We start from the raw sequence: 15,630 nt of genomic DNA on the forward strand, positions 1-15,630 counted from the left end.
TTGTGAACTATTAAAATCGTTTTTGTATCTGAAAACAGTGGGATGAAGATTGCACATCTTATTTAGGGAGTCCCTTTTTAAAAAAAATACGGTTTTGTTGTGTTTCCAGAACAGCAGCCCTCTTATCTCATGCTGTTTTTGAATCCACCAAGATTTGAAAATGGGAGAGATAGATGGTAGTGGGCCCTGTTTGTTTTCAAAATAAGTCATGGCGTATTGTACCTGCAGATCAAGCCCATGTGGTCATCCACATTCCTCTTTACTGATGTAAGGAAGTTAAACTTTAGCTAGCCTTTTGAACTTCATCAAAGATTTTGACCCAGTACTATTATTTGCACCATTTCTGTAGTAGCCTGTCTTTAACACGTAGACTTCAAACTATGTTTAGTTAACAAGCTCTGTTTTGATGACAAGTTTTTCCTTCCATTCTCTCTTGGCAGAGCAATATTTATTTGGTTTAAGGGTGTCTGCTTCAGCAGATAAGTTTTCTCAATAAACTCTTACTGAAGCAAGATTACAGATAATTTCATTGCAGTAATGTTTATTTCAGCAACGTGAAATCCTTGATGAGATTCAGAGAAGGGAAGAAGAAAAGAGGGAAGAAAGAAAAAGGAAAGAAATAGCAAAACAGGTATTTTAAACATTCCCTTTTGGTAATGCCAAGTTATTAGAAGTAGGTGTATCATTCTTTTATAACTATTGGAATTCCTTACAAATTGCTTTGAAACTTCTATGTCGACAATCTCATTTTGGAGCCTGCAAACACAGAAATAAAGATTTCTCCATATCAGAAGCGGGTGGACAATGAGCTTTCAAAGTTATGAAGACATAATTCTTCCCTATCCCCATGTGACAGAAGCATAGTGTGTATCAGGGTTGAGGCAGAGAAGCAATGCTGTTTGTAGTCCCTATTGGGTCGCCATCTATGGCTTAATATATACTATTTAGTCAAGTAGATTTTGTGCAGTGTGGATTCTGTATCCATTGCTTAATGTCCCCAAATGCTTCTAGCATGGGTTGCTTTCACCCTTGGATGTTACACAATAGTATTACTTCTGTTATTCCCTCTGGTGTTGCTGCCATTGTTGTTTATTTATCACCTTCCACATATGTCCCAAGGCAGTGTACAAAATATACAGGGAACCCCCTTCTTGTGCATTCAAAGAACGCACAACCGTGCATGCGCACAACACTGTGAACCCGGAAGTGCACATTATTGATCATGACGTGAGTAATATTGCAGAAGAAACAATACTGAATCTTTAAGGAGATGCTGACAAACCCGTTCTCCAGAAAACCCAAAGTGGAGGTTCACAGGGGCTTTGCATGTTTAGGTATTTAAAGGATTGGGGTGCAATCAAGATATCCCCTGTGTTTCTGTCTTTCCAGGAGCGTTTGGAAAGTGCTGCTTTGACAAACCAGGAAGTATCTGTCAGTAGAGATATCACAGGGAACAAAGTAACGTCCAGTTTAAATGGAGGTGCTACAGAACATGGAGGGAACAATAAATACCGTGCAAATTCCACAGGGCGTTCAAAGTATGTATAGCTGTCCCTCTGAATGGAATGGGAGTGTTTCAGTGAAAATGTGTGCACTTGCACCCCATTACACACGATGTACAAGTACACATACAAAGTTGTTCAGTCGTTCAGTCGTGTCCGACTCTTCGTGACCCCATGGACCAGAGCACGCCAGGCACCCCTATCCTCCACTGCCTCCCGCAGTTTGGCCAAACTCATGCCTCTAGATGTGTGGAGTGATTTGTAGGCAGGTATACTGTACTTATGCATAGCACTAACAATCTTACAACTATACGTAGGGGGTGTAAAGTCATTATTTGCTTTACAAATAGATTGAGTGTGTTTGAACTTTTTATTGGGTAGGTTTCTGTGGAGTACTAGGGGCTGTGTCCCTGCTTGCTTTGCTTGCCAACCCCCCTTCCCCACCTTGTCAAACCCTCCCCATTCCCAGCCCACTAACCCTATTCCCAACCCACCTCATGCCACTGCCGCAGCCAAGTGGGATGAATAGTTGATCTGGCAGGACGATTAGCATGGGGAAGAGGTGGGCAGCTGCTGCAGCTGCTGCCATATCCAGGCTCACTGTTAATTCTAATAGGCAGTGGTGGATTACCAGGCTAGCTGCCTGCCACATCTGGGGACCTTCCTCATTTCTGTGCCGATCCTCCTGCCACTTTTCATGTTAGGTTGTGGTGGCCTATCAAACCAGTTGGCCACTGCTTCTGGGCATCTTCCTGTCATGTCTCTCATCACACTGTAGTCCACAGTGCCATCTGTCGACCATGCAAACTGCTGTATGGTGACCGATGAATACAAATGGACACCCAGCACATCAAGCACATCAATTACCATGCTGTAATTTTTAAAATAAGGTTTTCCTTTTAAGATGGAGATCTCAGGAATGCGGGTTTATCAAAGAGGTTTGCAGGATTCGTGCCCTGCCTGGCAGAATATAAAATTGGGAGGCGCGGCAACTGGCACTCTAACCACCGGCCTTTGCTATGTGTTGCTGTGGCTTTTCTGAACGTTTTAAATAGCAGCAATTGAAAATGCCACTGAACCTAATGCTGTTGAAAATGCATGAACTTGCTGTTAAGACTGTTCACTTGTAGTAGTACTTGGGGCCTCTGAATTAAATTGCTTTTCTTGAGCATATATGAGCACCTCAAAACATAATGGTGTTTGATTGCTTTGTAGGAGAGAGCGTCAGCATTCGGCATGCAGTAATGAAGAATCTCCGGGAACTCCTGAAATTCTGAATTTCAATGCCAGTAGTATTGGTCTACTCAGGGTACACAAAGGAAAGTGCATAGGTAAATGGAAGAACTGCCATGCATTGAGAACCTTTAGTTGATTTTTTGAAAAAAAACTAGCTAAAACTTTAATTGTGATTTTATTAATAAGGACACACATTTGCTTTACTTTTGAAGTAATTTTGACTCTAGCGAGTTGCTATGATAGGCAATGAAACAAATACAGTCAAACCTTGGTTGTCGAATGTAACCCGTTCTAGAAGCCCATTCGGCTTCCAAAATGTTCGACAACCGAGGCGTGGCTTCTGATTGGTTGCAGGAGCTTCCTGCAGTTGAGCGGAAGTTGTGTCGGATGTTCAGCTTCCGAAAAAGGTTTGAAAACCGGAGCATTTACTTCCGGGTTTTCTGCGTTCAGGAGCCAAAATGTCCCAAAACGGAGGTGTTCAGGAGCCGAGGGTTGACTGTACTAAGGTGCAATTTAAGAAACTTCCACTTACATTAAAGATCACTTCTCCAGCACACTTGCTCACATGGGGAATATATGTGCCAAGGATCCAAGGAAAGGAATGAATGCATGAGAAAGAGCCATGTATGTAGCCAGTGCTTTGCTGCTGCTGAAGAGACAAACCACATTTTAAACTGAATAGTGGCTTGTCCCTCTTGCAATTAGAAACATTGGCAGTAATAGCCAGAAAAGCCTAGTGGCAGCTCTCTGCCTTGCCTGTGTGGCCTTCTTTTCCTTTTTTGACAGTGAAGATTAAGATTTCTCATTCCAAGATTTTTATGACCCTTTGCCACAAACGCAGCATCCAAATTCTACCAGTTTGGTAGAATTGTTGAAAGCCATACAAATGTTGAACAAACCTCCTTTTGTGTGGCTTTTAACTATTTGAAGGAATGTTGAAAGGATGTATTGGCCGACATAGAGGTTTACAGGAGGAGCTAATTATAATGATCTTTGTTAATCTGTAAGCATCTGCTTCAAAAGCTGAAACATCCACACACAAGCCTTTCGTATTTCTCTGTGCAGACAAGGATGAGCAGCTTGGTAAATCAGTCTACAATGGTTTGGAGTTGTGCACTGGCAACTTCGTCCTGGTCCATGAATGGGTACTTCAGTGGCAAAAGAAAATGGGGAAATTTCTCACAAGTCAAGAACAGGAAAAGGTTGAAAAATGCAAAAAGCAGGTAATCGCCCATTTGTGTGTGTTGTTCTGCCTTGTGCTCATATGGGCACTTCTTAATACTGAAATAGTAATGGATCATTGAGAAGTTGAAACGACCTGATAGAAAATGATGTTACATTGTTCGGCTGTTGAGCACTTATGTAGAAACCTGCATCTATCATTTTTGGAAAGAATCACAATAAAACACTAGAGGAATGTCTAGAGCATCCGGTTTTTTTTTCCGTTTGTTTTTTTTGCTAAGGGCTTTTAAAACCTGGAGGGATGTAGGTGTATATTTTGGCTTGCTTTCAGCTTTTTGTATTGGCTCAGTTTACCTGTAAGAGGTGCAGCCGTGTATGAAAATCTCCTTCATGATTCAAAAAGCACACACAAAGACTTTCGGGGACATTTTACTACTCCAAGCCAAATTTCAACATATCACTGAGCAGTAAAATGACCCTGAAACAAATCCATGTGTGTGTGGTGCCTGCAGAAGGGCATGTAAAACTACTTCCTGGGATCAGTTTTTGTTTGTAAAACTCCACAAGGCTTCTTCTTCTTATTATTATTATTATTAATCTGAATACTTGCCATTGGGTAGGACAAAAAACACCCCAGTTGCCAAAATTTATGAACTTCTTTGGATTTTTATTTATTTTATTTATTTTTTTGTCCCAGGTTGTGGTTGTGGATTCAGAAAAAAGACCTTTGTATATGGGTACTTAAAACAGCTGCTCTGGGTCAGTTTTTACTGTAAAACTATTTTCCCTAGCCTGCTAAAATGGCTTAGACAAAAATAAAAATACCCCAAATGCAAAATCAGTTGGGATTTTTTTACTTTTATTTTTGCCCCATTTGCTTTTTGTGTACAAGAAGAAAACCATAAATGGTAAGTGGCTGGAATTTGGGGTGTGGCTTATTCCTATTCAGATATCGGTGCCCTAGATCAGGGGTAGGCAACCTAAGGCCCGGGGGCCAGATGCAACCCAATCACCTCAATCTGGCCTGCGGACGGTCCGGGAATTGGCGTGTTTTTACATGAGTAGTATGTGTCCTTTTATTTAAAATGCATCTCTGGGTTATTTGTGGGGCTTAGGAATTTGTTCATTTCACACACACAGACCAAAAAATATAGTTCGCCCCATTATATGGTCTGAGGGACGGTGGACCAGCCCACAGCTGAAAAAGGTTGCTGACCCCTGCCCTAGATAGACTTCATTGTAGACTACATCTGTGTAAATTCTGCAGTGAAAAGTGCATCTGGGACAGGATTTTGTCCACCTTTGGGCATGAGGGTAAATGAGACGTGAAACAAATGTGAGTCACTGATTTTGTTTCTTTTGAACAGATACAGGGAGCAGAGTCGGAGTTCAGTTCTCTGATGAAGTTAAACCACCCCAACATAGTCCGTTACCTAGCGATGGTCTTTAAAGAGCACAGTGACTCAATCGTGGTAGACATTTTGGTGGAACACATTGGTGGATCCAGCCTTTCTATGTACTTGGACAAAGAGATTCCCCTTCCTGTGGATCAGCTGCGTCATTACACAAACCAAGTTTTGTCTGCTCTTGACTACCTACACAGCAACTCAGTGGTGCACAAGGTTCTGAGCGCGTCCAGCATTCTGGTGGATAGTGAAGGAAATATCAAACTGACAGACTACAGTATTTCCAAACGCTTGGCAGATATCTGCAAGGAGGATGTTTTTGAACAACCCAAAGTTCGATTTAGTGAGGATGCCTTGCCGAACAAGCCAGGGAAAAAAGGAGATGTTTGGCGGTTAGGGTTGATGCTGCTTTCTCTCAGCCAGGGGCAAATAACTAAGGAATATCCAGTCACAATTCCAAATGATTTGCCTGCTGACTTTCAAGACTTTCTGAAAAAGTATGTGCCTATCTAATTATTATTACGCTTTGCCATCAAATAAAAACATGTACATTTAACAAGAATGCTTATAATTCAGCATAAATTAGGATGAGGATTCATGGTACAGTCATACCTTGGAAGTCAAACAGCTTAGTTCCTGAACGTTTTGGCTCCTGAACGTTGCAAACCTGGAAGTGACTGTTCCTGTTTGCGAACTATTTTTGGAAGCTGAACGTCCGACAGGGCTTCCATGGCTTCCGATTGGCTGCAGGAGCTTCCTGCAGCCAATCAGAAGCCACACTTTAGTTTTGGAAGTCGAACGGACTTCTGACGGATTCCGTTCAACTTCCAAGGTATGACTGTATTTTAAAGACAGAATCAGAATTGTGGAGTTGGAAGGACCCAGAATCATAGATTTACTCAAACATTACAAAGCAAAGAAACTATTTCAGGATCTGGGTTGGCAGTAGGGAACTCTTGCTACAGGCCTCGTTAGGCCTGCCAGGCCCTCATGTGGCCCTTGAAATCATTCTGGCCAAGCCATGCCCACCTGCCTTGCACCTGACATTGTTTATGACATCAGGTGCAGGACCACTAAAGATGCACCTTCAATGCCCTGTGCGTAGGGCTTATTAAGCACTGGTGGTCAGCTGATGGTTGGCCCTTGCATGCACATTGTTCTGCAAAAATGGTTCACCAATGATCTGACTTGGTGTAGAGCAGCTTCCCAAGTTCCTAAAACCATCATTAAACATGTATTATTTTTAATTCCATTCAGGTGTGTTTGTTTGGAAGATAAAGAAAGGTGGAGCCCTCAGCAGCTATTGCAACACAGTTTTATAAACCCACCACAGGTAGTTGTAATGGAAGAAAGCCCAGAAGGTAAATAGTCAATGGTATAAGATTTTCCTCCCCCCCCCTTAATTCATTGATGGCAACTTTAAAATGTTCCCAGAGGCAGAAAGTAAAGCCCTAGGAGTAAATAACTCACTAAACAAAACATATTGCATACATAGGTAAGAATAAAAGCAAAATTGTTGAAGTACAGTGGTACCTTGGGTTACAGACGCTTCAGGTTACAGACTCTGCTAACCCAGAAATAGTACCTCAGGTTAAGAACTTTACCTCAGGATGAGAACAGAAATCACGTGCTGACGGCGCGGCGACAGTGGGAGGCCCCATTAACTAAAGTGGTACCTCAGGTTAAGAACAGTTTCAGGTTAAGAACGGACCTCCAGAACGAATTAAGTTCTTAACCCAAGGTACCACTGTATATCAACCAACCTCCAACTATAGCCTGCTGTTGCACAATAGCATCTGAGGAAGGAAGAATCCATGAAAGCTCATGCTATTTCAATACATTCATAGTCAACCTTAAACTTAAATAAGACGTTTTCTTTAAAAGTCACAATAGGGAAGCATTTGAGCGTTGGAAGTAGCCAAAGTATAACAATGAAACAGATTTCAGTCATTTTGTGGAATTTGGCTCCTGCCTACATTATTTTCTTGAATGGATTGTTATCCCACAGGGCCAGCCCATCCATGAGGCAGGCTGAGGCAGCTGCTTCAGACAGTGGAATCCAACGGGCGGTGCCTCCATGGGTGCCTGCCACCAGAGAAGTGAGGAGAAGTGTTGACGGCTTCTGGGTTCTGACAAGATCTTGTGGACCTCTCGCAAGATCTTGCCAGAACCAGACGCTACTGGTGCGCAGCTCCGCTAAGTGAGGCTGCAGCAGAGGGGGTGGCACCTTCCTGTTTTGCTTCAAGTGATGAAACAGAATAGGCTGCTCCTGCTACCACTAGTGCTTTATCTTTTTGCCTGTGGGGATAATTTATTTCCTTCCTTCCTTCCTTCCTTCCTTCCTTCCTTCCTTCCTTCCTTCTATAATCAGCTTGAAAACATTGCCAGTCCATCATCTTTCTAGGTAACTAAAGAAGGATACCTTGTTTTGAACCTTGACTGCGGGAATGGCTTAGCCAGGTAGTGTTATCTATTGTTGGAGCGTCAATGCTTTTCTGCTAGATTGACAGGTTTAGTAGTGGTGGTTGGCACCTGTCTGTCAACTGAGTTAAATTTGAACTGTAAACACAGCTGAGATGGCTATAAAATATAAATATCTACATGGTCCTTAGCATTTCCTTTCATGAATTGGCTTCAACTTGCCTCTTTTATATTGGTTGAAGTGGTTTGAAACATCTGCCAATGTGACTTGGCAATGACTGCTGCAGCAAACACAGAAGAATAGGCCTGCATCTCAACAGAGGTTCTTAATGCATCACATTATGCATCATTCACACTCTTGATTGTCACCATTTAACGTGGAATTGCTTATTTGTTCTGTCCTTCTCAGTGACTATTTTTTTTGTTTGTTTGTTTCAGATTCAACAGGAATAGATGATATTGAAACCGTTATCCCCTGCAGTCAGTATGCTAGTGATGTCTTTGTCACAGAAACACAGAGGCAATTTTCTCGTTATTACAATGAGTTTGAAGAGTTACAGTTGCTTGGTAAAGGGGCCTTTGGAGCTGTCATCAAGGTACATACAGTATGCTACGTGCAATTGACTGATAAGGGGATGAGGAGTTTCCCGGAAGGAGCTTCTTTTATGATTTTGATTGAAACATCTGTCATGTAATTTCCACTGGGCAGGTGCAGAACAAACTGGATGGCTGCTGTTACGCGGTAAAGCGAATTCACATCAATCCCACAAGCAAGCAGTTTCGGAGAATTAAAGGGGAAGTGACCTTGTTATCCCGCCTGAACCATGAGAACATTGTGCGCTATTACAACGCGTGGATAGAGAAGCACGAGAGGCCTTTGCTCAGTACTCCGACATCGGAAACCACGGAAGGAAAGAAAGTCGCTGACAAACTGGCTCAGAATGGGAAGGGTGAAGCGGAGTCCATGGATGACATAGAAGCAAATGCCCCTCCTCCTGTTCTGACCAGTTCAGTGGAGTGGAGCACCTCATGCGAGAGATCATCAAGTGCCAGGTTCAGTGGAGGGGATCAGGAATCCAGTGATGATGACGAGGATGAAGATGGAGGTGTATTTGCACAGTCATTCTTGTGAGTAGGGGTGCAGCTTGTGTTTTTTTTTCGTTTTTCCTATAAGGCATTTACTGTCGGTAGATTGAGTCCTGAGCTGCCCTGCCAGGGATGGAAGCGCTCCTTCTGTTTTGATTGATTGATTGATTGATTGGTTCTATTTCTATGCCGCTTTTTGTTCAAATAAATCCCAAAGCGGCTTACAAACGAAAGATTAAAATATGGAACATCACAAATACAGCATAAATCATATAGAATACTTAACAAACCACCAGCAAAATAATCCCAAATAATACAGTTACCATCTATGTAACACTATTAACAAAACAACTAAAAAAAAGCTAAACATCACAGTTACACAAAAAAAATCATAGGATTCACAAAGTACAACAGCATTCGTATCTATAAAATAATATTAACAAAATAGGGTGAAGGGACAGCAATCCAGTGGAAACTTAGTGGTCCTCCCTCTAGTTAAGGACCAGGGAGACTTTTGCTGATTTCCTCTCAACCCTCTTGAACAGATTTACAGGGGTGTGTAGTGGGAAGAAGGAATCAGTAAAGATTGCTTCATGTCTCAATCTCCCACTAGTTGGAGCATCTAGTGAGCAGAGTTCCACTCAAAGGAATGCTAGATCCAAGCTAATGTATCTGACTTTGTAGGGTTTGGATACTGACTTGATTTTCTTTCTTTCTATTAGTATACTAGTCTATGAAATGCATTGGAAGCCTCCTTAAAAGTTAATTTGCACATACATTTAATGTATTTTAACATTTGTTGGAAGCCGCCCAGGATGGCTGGGGAAGCCCAGCCAGATGGGTGGGGTACAAATAAATTATTATTATTATTATTACACTTACACATTACGGTACCTAATTGCTCAGTACCTTATCACTTAAATCCTGTGCATCTGAATTCTGAACTACCTGTCCTTGAGGTGATGTGAAAGTTCTGTCTGTAATTTTTAATCTCTTGATGGGTATTTCTGCATATGAAATTTTTCATTTGAAGTCATTTGAGTGATGGACATTCCCATGTTAAGTGGTTTTGAAGGGGTTGTAATTATGTGGGGTTCCTCTTAATGTTGGAAGGGCACTCATTTCCTGTGTCCGCTTGCCAAAGGCTCACTCACAATACATTTGATAAGCTTCTGAAGAAATTCAGGAATCCATGGAATGTTGCTTGAAAAGCACTGCTTTTCAAGGATTTTGATGTTCTCCATTTATATTTGTTGATTTAGGCCAGCAGCAGATTCTGAAAGTGATATCATTTTTGATCATGAAGATGACAACAGCAAAAATCCTATGGTGGTAAATACTGTAACTAAAAGTACCTTTCTGTGTCCTCTTACGAACAATTCTGATCTCTAATGTTATTCATCAGTTGCAGCTGTTCTGATACCACGAACTAATACAGCATCCAGTAATTTGTCATCTGTCACTTTGCATTAAAACCTGCATGCTATGCAAAATAAGCCAGGTTTAAATAGAGGCAGTTGATAAAGCTGTTGGGATTTTGTCAAATGAATCCTGCCCTTAAAAAACCCAAGATCAATATAACTATCTGCATAACTGACACACAGCACAAAATCAAACCAACACGGCATTAAAACATCCTAAAAATACTTACCCAAGGACTAAAGATACTGAAACATGATTTTTTAAAAAAACTTTAAATGTTTTCTTATAATGCCCAAAATGCATTAATATAGGTACCAGGCAAGCCTCACTGGGGAGGGCATTCCATAACCAGTGTGTCACCACTAGCCAATAGGCCCACTCCTTAGTACCACCTATCCACCTTTTTATGTTGGGAGGAACTAAAGAAGGACTTCTGATGAAGTTCTTAAAGTCTGAGCCAATATATCTTGAAAGAGGGGATCCTTCAGGCAACCTGGCCCCAAGGCTGTTACGACTTTAAAGTTTATTACCACCTCTTTGAATTGAAATGGACTGGAAGCCCATGCAAATGATGAAACATTGACATGATGTGCTGGTTTCTACTAGTCCCCATTAATAATTTCTCTGCCCCATTTTGGCTGAGCTGAAGTTTCCAGATTATTTTTTTGAAATGTTCTAATAAAGTCAATGCTTTTTGGGGGGGGGGTGACTGGCCAGTGTGTTTTTTTACCAGATTTGACAATTCAAGTTTCACACCCCCAAGTGTTCCTCAGGATACTGCCTATAGAACTGTCTCAAAACACCCTTGCTTTGCATCCCTATGCAGTTGGGGCTCTACGCAAGAGCATTACTGACACTACTACTTCTGGAGCGAAGTCAAATTCTTGTTCCGCTGTGAGAGCACCAGCTGTGCCTTTGAATTCTGGAATGTAGAGCTTTCCAAAGGGCTGGTATAGAAAACATCTTCCGCCTGCCATGAAAATATTGATTAGATCTCCAGTTAGATTTCTGGCTGTACGAAGAACAAAGAAAAAAGAATTAAGCATTCTGCCTGGATCCTTGATTGACAGCTCATGTTGCTGGCAATGTATCTTGGATAGTCTGGGCAGGTGGACCAAACCTCCTCCCACAGTGGCCTGCCAGCAAGTCCAGCCAAATCTATTGTCACTGCCTAATAATGAGTCCAGCATTTTCGCACCATAGTTTTTATTGGCATTTAAACTTAAGGGTGTTTCCTTAGTATTGCGTTTTACATGGCAGCATTCTCTGGTCATGAAGGTAAAACATTTGACAGGCTAATGGTCCAGATCTCAGGATGATAGAATACTTCATTAAAGGTTTGCATGGTTGAGGGTAGATTTGTACATACCATTAATATTATGATTCCAGTGCCCCCACCCCAGTCTTATGTTAAGTGATCCTACAAGCAGGCATAGTTATTAGCATACAGGTTCATCTGGCCATACATGCAAGTAAAATGCAGTGATGTGGTGGGGGCTCATGCCAGTGCTTGATGTCAAGAAAAATTACATTTCAATCCCAGTAATAATGGAAACAGAGCACAATTTGATTTGGCACATAAAAACCACTGTGGTTTTAAAAAGTACGAGCACTCACCTGGTTTGTGAATATTGCTAGATATATGGAGAATCTCTGTTTGCTTGCATTCTACTCTTGTATTTATCTGACACAGGATGAAGGCTACAAAGGAAAAAATAGTCACAGTGAAGAGGATGAAACGTCAGCGATTCAGACTGTTCACCATCTGTACATTCAGGTTAGAAACTCTTAAATGACTGTTGTAGAAGACTGCATTTTAATTGAGCCTAAGGCAGCATTTGTACATCACCGGTAGATCATAGTTAATGGTTTACCATAAATGTGCAAATGATTCCCACTTCCCCTAGTTATTTTAGTTCCGTGGTGAGGAGGGATGAATTCACAGGGGTTGGCTTTTTTGTTTTTTAATCTCTGTATCTAGCATTTATTTGGTGGTGATTTTTGAATGACTCTGAAAACAAAACTGTTCGGCTTCGATTTCTATTTCACCCTATCACAAAAGCTCATTGCATTTAGGGTTCAAGCACAGTACATAGGAAGTGTAGCCGGTTAGTAATGTTTATTAAAATCACACATGTTAGTCAAAAGGGTAAGCTACAAACTTGAACAGTAAATGTTTATATATGCTAATACCATCACGGTGATATAGTTAGAAATGTTTTCAGTGCTGAGCATAACCATGAAGTAAATGTGGCTTCCTGTTTTTCAACTGTTTCTTCATCTTACATCTGAAGATGGAATATTGTGAAAAGAGCACCTTGCGGGATACCATTGACCAAGGCCTATATGAAGATAAAAATCGCCTCTGGAGATTTTTCCGGGAAATTCTGGATGGATTAGCTTATATCCATGAAAAGGTGAGCCACGTTCATGCCAAGCTCAGTCGATTAAAATGATTGGCCTTGTAATTCCTATTTGTTTTTGTTTAATCCACTTTGACTCTGCCCATGCTCCAAAGTGCTCAGAGCTGCATAGATTTTATCTTCCACAAAAAAATGTAGAGATGAGAGAGAGAAGGAATTCCACAACCTTCGCCAAACTGATATCTTCCATATGTTGTTAGACTATAGCTCCCATTATCCCTCACCAGGCTGTCAAGAGGCTGCTGGGAGTTGTAGCACAAATATCCCAGTCCCAGTCTGACTTTCTACCCACTGATCCACACTGGTTCTTCTACAATTTGGGAACAATATCCTATTTGATCTGCACATATTTTTCATTCGTTACAAGACACTTGGTTCATTGTTAGGAGTTTTCTAAATAATGAGTGCCTCATTCAGTTGTGTTTTAATTAGAGCTAAGGGTATCCTTTTAAAAAGAGATGCTTTCAGCTAGGAAAGTCCCTTTAAGTGTATGTGTTTAGCATTGCCTTCTTAGGAGCAACAGCAAATTCTTAGAGAAACTTAAAAAAAACACCTCCTCCATGAAGTAGGAATGTGTAGAACAGGGGTCAGCAAACTTTTTCAGCAGGGGGCCGGTCAAAAAAAAATGAACAAATTCCTATGCCCCACAAATAACCCAGAGATGCATTTTAAATAAAAGGACACATTCTGCTCATGTAAAAACATCAGGCAGGCCCCACAAATAACCCAGAGATGCATTTTAAATAAAAGGACACATTCTACTCATGTAAAAACACGCTGATTCCCAGACCGTTTGTGGGCCGGATTTAGAAGGCGATTGGCCGCATCCGGCCCCTGGGCCTTAGTTTGGGGACCCCTGGTGTAGAATATTTAAAGATCGGATCTGGATTTAAGTTAGTTGCACTTAGTTCCCCTTGAAATCAGTGGAACCTAAACTTACAATTCAATCCTATACCAGCACTTGGGACATAAATCATGACTAACTTTCCTATTGATTCGAATTGGTGCAGCTAACTTAAGCAATGGTCCATACACACTTACCTGGAAGTAACTCCCACTGAACACAGTGGGAGTTATTTCTGAATAAACATGCATAAAATTGCATCATTCACTGAGAAGCTCCACTTGGCTTCAGTGGGATATGGCTTTCCCCAATAAACTACACTTCCGGCCACTGTTGGGATGCAGAGAGAAGTCACCTCTGCAAATTTTAATCAGCAGGCAGATGTATAGAAATATACAGTTTCTTTGGTATCCTGGGCCCATACCATATATTGATATGTGATCCATATACATACCAATTCTCTCATATCAAACTCTGTTTTATTTTATTAAAAGGGAATGATTCACCGAGATCTGAAACCTGTCAACATTTTTTTAGATTCTGAAGACCATGTGAAAATTGGTGATTTTGGTTTGGCAACAGATCACCCAGCATATGTAGTAGGTACTTTTTTAAAAGTAGAACTATAAAAATGTATAATGTAAGCCATCTTGAAAAATAATTATTGCTACGTAGAAGAGGTTGCTTATTAGTTTTTGTTTGTATGCACAGTGTGGAAGAGCCTCATTTTGATAGAAGATAAATTAATTGTGATTTTTCACTGCACTGTCTCTGTGTACTTTGTCACTTCAGTAGTATGTATTACATTTTAATCCTACTGTTCTTTTAAGGCACTCAGAGCTCTGTTCATTGTACCTTCACATTATCAATCCTTTTGAGTTAGTGCTATCCTGTACATACTGGCCCTGTGAGTTTCATAACTGAGAAGAGATTTGAATCTAGTACTTGTGTCTGTTGCATAGATTTTGGAATATCTACAGCTTTGAACCATCCAACAATCTGGGGAAGCATACAATTCAGGTTTTCTGGGGTATCTTTTTCAGGCAGACACAAGGCAAGGAGAAGGAGAGGATTGTTTTGCAAAAAGTGATCCTTCTGGTAGGTATAAACAAATTAACTATACAAAACATTAATTGCTTGTAATGTACTGTAAGAGAGATGGTAATTACAGGATTGCTAAAAATTTGGACTAATACCACTACAGGCGCTTCAGGTTACAGACTCCACTAACCCGGAAGTAGTCCTCGGGTTAAGAACTTTACCTCAGGATGAGAACAGAAATCGTGCGGCGGCAGCGGGAAGCCCCATTAGCTAAAGTGGTACCTCAGGTTAAGAACAGTTTCAAGTTAAGAACGGACCTCCGGAAGAAATTAAGTTCTTAACACGAGGTACCACTGTATTTGGACAAATACTTTAAAACTTCTCCATTTAAAGAAAATACTTTGAAATGCCTAGATTTTTCTTGACTTTGACAGTGCTTCTGCAGCGCAGTTGATAACTAAGTGTTTTCCTTAACAGGTAACTTAACAGGAATGGTTGGCACCGCTCTTTATGTGAGCCCAGAGGTCCAAGGAAATACTAAATCTACTTACAATCAGGTAAAAGTCCCTTTGGAAACTGTGTTAGGTATGCGGAAAAGTGGCTTTTTCGATCCAGGTCTCATGAGTTGGATGTAGAGATCTTTCTGTGCGTAGGGTGCCTGTCTGCTGCTAGTTCTCCATACTGAAATTCCTGTGCTCCCTCCAAAAGCACTGCTGAAGTTCCTTTGCCCATTATGACAAGGGAGCCCAGCAAGGAGAGATAGGATTGGCAACACACACGGGGGGGGGGGGATTTGTAGATGTGCCTTCCTCGAGCACATGGAGATCTTAATATTCTGCTCTCCTTATCTAAATCAAATTCAGCAGTCACAAAATGTTATTTAAATGTTACGTCAGAAAACGGTCTCAGTAAGGTCCCCCAAAGGGAATGGGTCTGCAGTAAGGTAAACTGAGCAGATTGTAGCTCAGTGCTTAGCCTATTAGAATGGTTGTAAACTTAGGGGAATGGGCAGCAATGCCTTATTTCCCTCTTTGCAACTACACTTGCTTATACTTTCCATCTTTTTC

General features: G+C 41.1%; 1 protein-coding gene across 3 annotated transcripts in view; it reads left to right on the forward strand.

The window, feature by feature from the left end:
* EIF2AK4 (eukaryotic translation initiation factor 2 alpha kinase 4) overlaps positions 1-15,630 on the forward strand; it is a 42,922-nt gene that overhangs the window by 9,449 nt on the left and 17,843 nt on the right. For 2 of the 3 annotated variants that reach the window (XM_033145000.1, XM_033145020.1), the window contains 14 exons: positions 551-631; positions 1,390-1,538; positions 2,718-2,833; positions 3,804-3,961; positions 5,288-5,823; positions 6,584-6,687; positions 8,186-8,343; positions 8,457-8,875; positions 10,096-10,165; positions 11,949-12,032; positions 12,550-12,672; positions 14,017-14,121; positions 14,566-14,620; positions 15,041-15,120. In XM_033145000.1, coding sequence (XP_033000891.1) covers positions 551-631; positions 1,390-1,538; positions 2,718-2,833; positions 3,804-3,961; positions 5,288-5,823; positions 6,584-6,687; positions 8,186-8,343; positions 8,457-8,875; positions 10,096-10,165; positions 11,949-12,032; positions 12,550-12,672; positions 14,017-14,121; positions 14,566-14,620; positions 15,041-15,120 — 2,238 coding nt within the window. The remainder of the gene's footprint in view (positions 1-550; positions 632-1,389; positions 1,539-2,717; positions 2,834-3,803; positions 3,962-5,287; positions 5,824-6,583; positions 6,688-8,185; positions 8,344-8,456; positions 8,876-10,095; positions 10,166-11,948; positions 12,033-12,549; positions 12,673-14,016; positions 14,122-14,565; positions 14,621-15,040; positions 15,121-15,630) is intronic. The other variant, XM_033145010.1, reaches the window with a different exon arrangement.

Source organism: Lacerta agilis, chromosome 1 (assembly GCF_009819535.1).
Source record: "Lacerta agilis isolate rLacAgi1 chromosome 1, rLacAgi1.pri, whole genome shotgun sequence".
NCBI classification, from domain to species: Eukaryota; Metazoa; Chordata; class Lepidosauria; order Squamata; family Lacertidae; genus Lacerta; species Lacerta agilis.